Consider the following 4,024-nt stretch of genomic DNA (forward strand, 5'->3'; position numbering starts at 1 on the left):
GTTTCTCCCTAAAAAGCAGTTTTTCCTCGCTCCTAAATGCTTGCTTTTGGGGGAATTACTAGAATTGTTGGTTCTTTGTAAATTATACAGTGTGGTCTAGATTTACTCTGTCTGTAAAGTGTGTTGAGATAACTCTTGTTGGTTTGACACTATAAATTTTATTTAATTGAATTGTTCAGGCCAGGGCTGTAAATTCAACCAAGTGAACAAAGTTGCTAATCTTAGTGAAGCTAGCATTTTTTGTAAAACTTTGATCAGCTAAAATCAGCTTCTACTTAGAATGGTGTAGAATTTACTGACGTAAATGATGAGTTAGGTTCCCATATTGGCTCCAATCCAATCGGGACATCCCTTAGAATATAATGTGACTGTTCAATTTATTCTCTTACAATCACAGTGCAACCCTGTGAAAGAAAAGAACAATAGTTTCAGAAGAGATGTCCTCCCAAGTTCGACTGAGGCTGCTGCCTAGAGCCAGATGCATGTTTGATGAGCCGGTTCAGATGAAGGTGGCCGGGCTGAGGGCGAGACAGGTGGTCACCATGAGAGCCAGAGCCACTGACGACAAGGGGCTGGTGTTCAGCTCCTCGGCTACCTACAAGGCTGATGAGAACGGGGAGATCGACCTGGAGAGAGACCCCTCTCTCAGCGGGAGCTACGTCGGGGTGGAACCCATGGGTCTGCTGTGGTCCATGAGGGCAGACACCTTGCACAAAAGGTTTCAGATAAAAAATTCACTTAACCCTCATGTGGTGAATTTATCTGTGCACGGGGAGGAGGAGGGGGTGGGCAGGATGCTGGCAGAGGCGACCAACGAGAGGCTTCTGATTGGAGACGGAGTTAGCCGACTCCCCATCAAAGAGGGGAATATCCGTGGAGTTCTGTTCACTCCCCCAGGTTGGTTCCTTTGTTGTTTATTATTGTATTTTTTATTATTGTGTATTTTAGCATTAATTACCTTGTAAGTAGAAAGCATAATGCTAATGTTAGTCATATAGCTTTATAGCCACAGATTTAGATACTTTACTTTTTATTTGTCCACGGTCCAAAAAATTATTATAGAGCACCCTTCCAACTCCATTTTCAACATCCTCCCATCACCAAGAAGGCTGAGAGCTATTTAAGGAGAATTCCGGTAAATTTTTATGTTAATCTTGATTGCTATAACTATGCATGTACTTTTGACTGAGAAAAACCCGATCTGAATCGGTGCAGATAACACTGAGTATCTGCAGCCACGTGTACGAGCTTCCAATGAGTTAAAACAGCAGTTGACAGGGCAAGTTTTAGAGTGCCTTTGTGCCTCTTAACAGACAAATTAAAATGTCTGTGCAACATGAGCAGGACCCTCACGTGACAACAGTATGCGTTTTCAACTCAGACATTGTTTAAATTCACCTACCCTGTCTCTATCCTGACGGTAGCTAGCTCGCCCTGTTAGCTGCTAGCTGTTAGCTGCTTCCATATAATCATCACACAGCAGTTCCGTGTGTATTTGTAGCTCGTCCATTTTGTGTGTTATCAATCTGGTGTTGGTGAATAGAAGGCTTGGCAGTGTTGATTTAAATGGTAGTTCCGTTAGCTGCACTAGCAGGCCCGACCGGCTTCCTTGCTTCTGATTTTTCCCCGCCTTTGTTGCCTACTGGTAGAGGACAGGTCATACCTTCTTTATTCCCCCTCAAAAATAGGAAAGTGAGCACTGTAGTGGTATGACCATATCGGTGACTATGTAACTACATGGAAACAGGCCACATGTTGTGATTTGCACAGTGGTAGCGTTAGAGAAGGCTAGCTGTAGTCTCACGCTGTAGTCCCGATGTAGCAGGAAAAGGTAAACAGTATGCAGATCGAAGAAGCAAAGATGCTGGTAGCGCGGCTAAGGGAACTACCACACAAATCGACAAGCCTACTCACCAACACCGGATTGATCACACACAAAATGGATGAACTACAAAAACACACGGAACTGCTGAGTGATGATTATCACAGAAGCCTGGCTGAACGTCACAGACGGCAGCTAACAGGGCGAGCTAGCTACCGGCAGAATAGAGACAGGGTAGGTGAATTTAAACAATGTCTGAGTTGAAAACACATATTGTTGTCACGTAAGGGCCCTGCTCATGTTGCACAGACGTTTTAATTGCATTTTGTGTCTGTTAAGAGGCAAAAAGGCACTCTAAAACCTGACAACTGCCATTTTTAGCTCAGTGGAAGCTTGTACACGTAGCTGCAGATACTCCGGATTGCCTGCACTGATTCGGGTCGGGTTTTTTTCAATCAAAAGTCCACGCATATTTATAGCAATCAAGATTAACGTAAAAATTGGCCGGAATCCTCCTTTAAGAATCAAACCTCCTGCATCCTCAACAGCACATACTGCCGAGCCATTAAATCTCTAAAGAGCTCTCCATCTCTGAACCAGCACCTGGTCCTGTATAATTTGCACATTTCTTTACACTGGTTTTATAATACTTTTCTATACGTTTTTATGCCACTCATGCTAGCATTATTTTATTTACTATTATTATTGTAAAGTTGTGGATATGCACGCTGCATCCCTATGCAACAATGTCACCTCAACCTGACATCTGCCGCTCTAGCCTCCTGGACTGTCATCCAGGTATGTGGTGAGCGGTGTGCCCTCTTTTTTAAATCTGCCTGTGTCAAGTGTGATTTTATGTGGGGTACCGTATGTATATATATTTGCTATGTTTTGGTTGGTCCTTGTTGATGTCCTGTCATGAGCACACTGAAGCCAATCCCCAGCAACTTGCACCGAGTTTTAAGGCATTTGTATTAAATCTTGAATCTTGTTGTTGTTTTGTAGGGCTGCACAATATATAGTTTTTTATTGTGTTATCTGTTGCAATATCAAATCTGCAAGGGCTGCGACATATTGCAAAAGACACTCAGATATTTTTTGTCAGCTAAAAGAAAATATCAGTAGAAAACTACACTTGTAACTGTCCATTCTGTTTTTAGCGATGTCTTTTAAATTCAATTCAATTTTCAATTTGTTCAAAGAAAAAAGTTAGAAATAATTTTCTTTCATTTTTAAATTCTTTTTTTTTTAAATCAACAAGCACAATGTTGTAATAAAGCAGAACAGTTATATCTGTTTATTTATTGCAAGTAATATCGTTATCGCTATACTCGGCAACGCTATCGCATATTTTACACATTTCGAATGTGGGTCGAATGGCGGATACACACGTCTTGTGTATGAAACGTCTGTATCTTCACTGCGCTGCATTTTTATGAACTATGATATTCTCGCAATGGGTCGCATCTCTGGCCCAGGTCCAGCAGCTCCGTCTCACACGCTGTTACTCTACCAACTGAAGTTAGTTGCATTCAGTAACTTCTGTGTTCTTTGCCATGGCGGCCACGATAGCAGAGTTACCAGCGGAAACACTGGTACAAATACAGATTTGCGCCTCATACTTAACAATAAACAGCTGTGTTAATAAAAAATTAAAACTGTGGACAAATGTCAGAAGTGTGGAACGGCGCTGTGTGGCAGGGCTGCGCGGAGTAAGTTGAGAGAGAGTAGAGGAGAGATTCAACACAGCCACGGCTTTACAGAAGAAATGGGTCATGTAACGCAAAATTAAACCATATCCATATAAACAGCATTGCAGCGGATGCGAGGACATTAGCACCGGGTGCGTCCTAAAGGAGCTAACAGCTAAAAGACGCTACTAGCACCGACTAGCACTGGTCAGCACTGTTGTCTGAATAACAACAGATTAGACAAAATGTTGCGTTTACTGGTAAACTGGTAAACCTTGAGACTGACGTATTACCGACTGCTATCTGTTTAGTTTTCCTTCCGTTACTCTGTCCTCTGTGACTGTCTACATCTAGAGACTAAGCTGCACGGGGGGCAGGGAACTACTCTGACTGGCTCATGAGCAGACGGCTTTATGGAGTGGTAGGTTGGCTTTGCAAAAAACCCGGATCTTCGGGTGATATCAGCTAAATTGGGCCACTTTTTGGTAAATCAGTTGGGAAAATAATATAA

General features: G+C 42.5%; 1 protein-coding gene across 1 annotated transcript in view; it reads left to right on the plus strand.

The window, feature by feature from the left end:
- Positions 1 to 437: 437 nt before the first annotated feature.
- LOC116699482 (acyl-coenzyme A thioesterase 1) overlaps positions 438 to 4,024 on the plus strand; it is a gene marked incomplete at its 3' end in the record, with an annotated part of 30,893 nt that continues 27,306 nt past the window's right edge. Inside the window, 1 exon segment of the mRNA XM_032532097.1 lies at positions 438 to 897. Within this exon segment, the coding sequence (XP_032387988.1) occupies positions 438 to 897 (460 nt within the window).

The sequence above is a fragment of the Etheostoma spectabile genome, chromosome 12 (genome assembly GCF_008692095.1).
Source record: "Etheostoma spectabile isolate EspeVRDwgs_2016 chromosome 12, UIUC_Espe_1.0, whole genome shotgun sequence".
Lineage (NCBI taxonomy): Eukaryota > Metazoa > Chordata > Actinopteri > Perciformes > Percidae > Etheostoma > Etheostoma spectabile.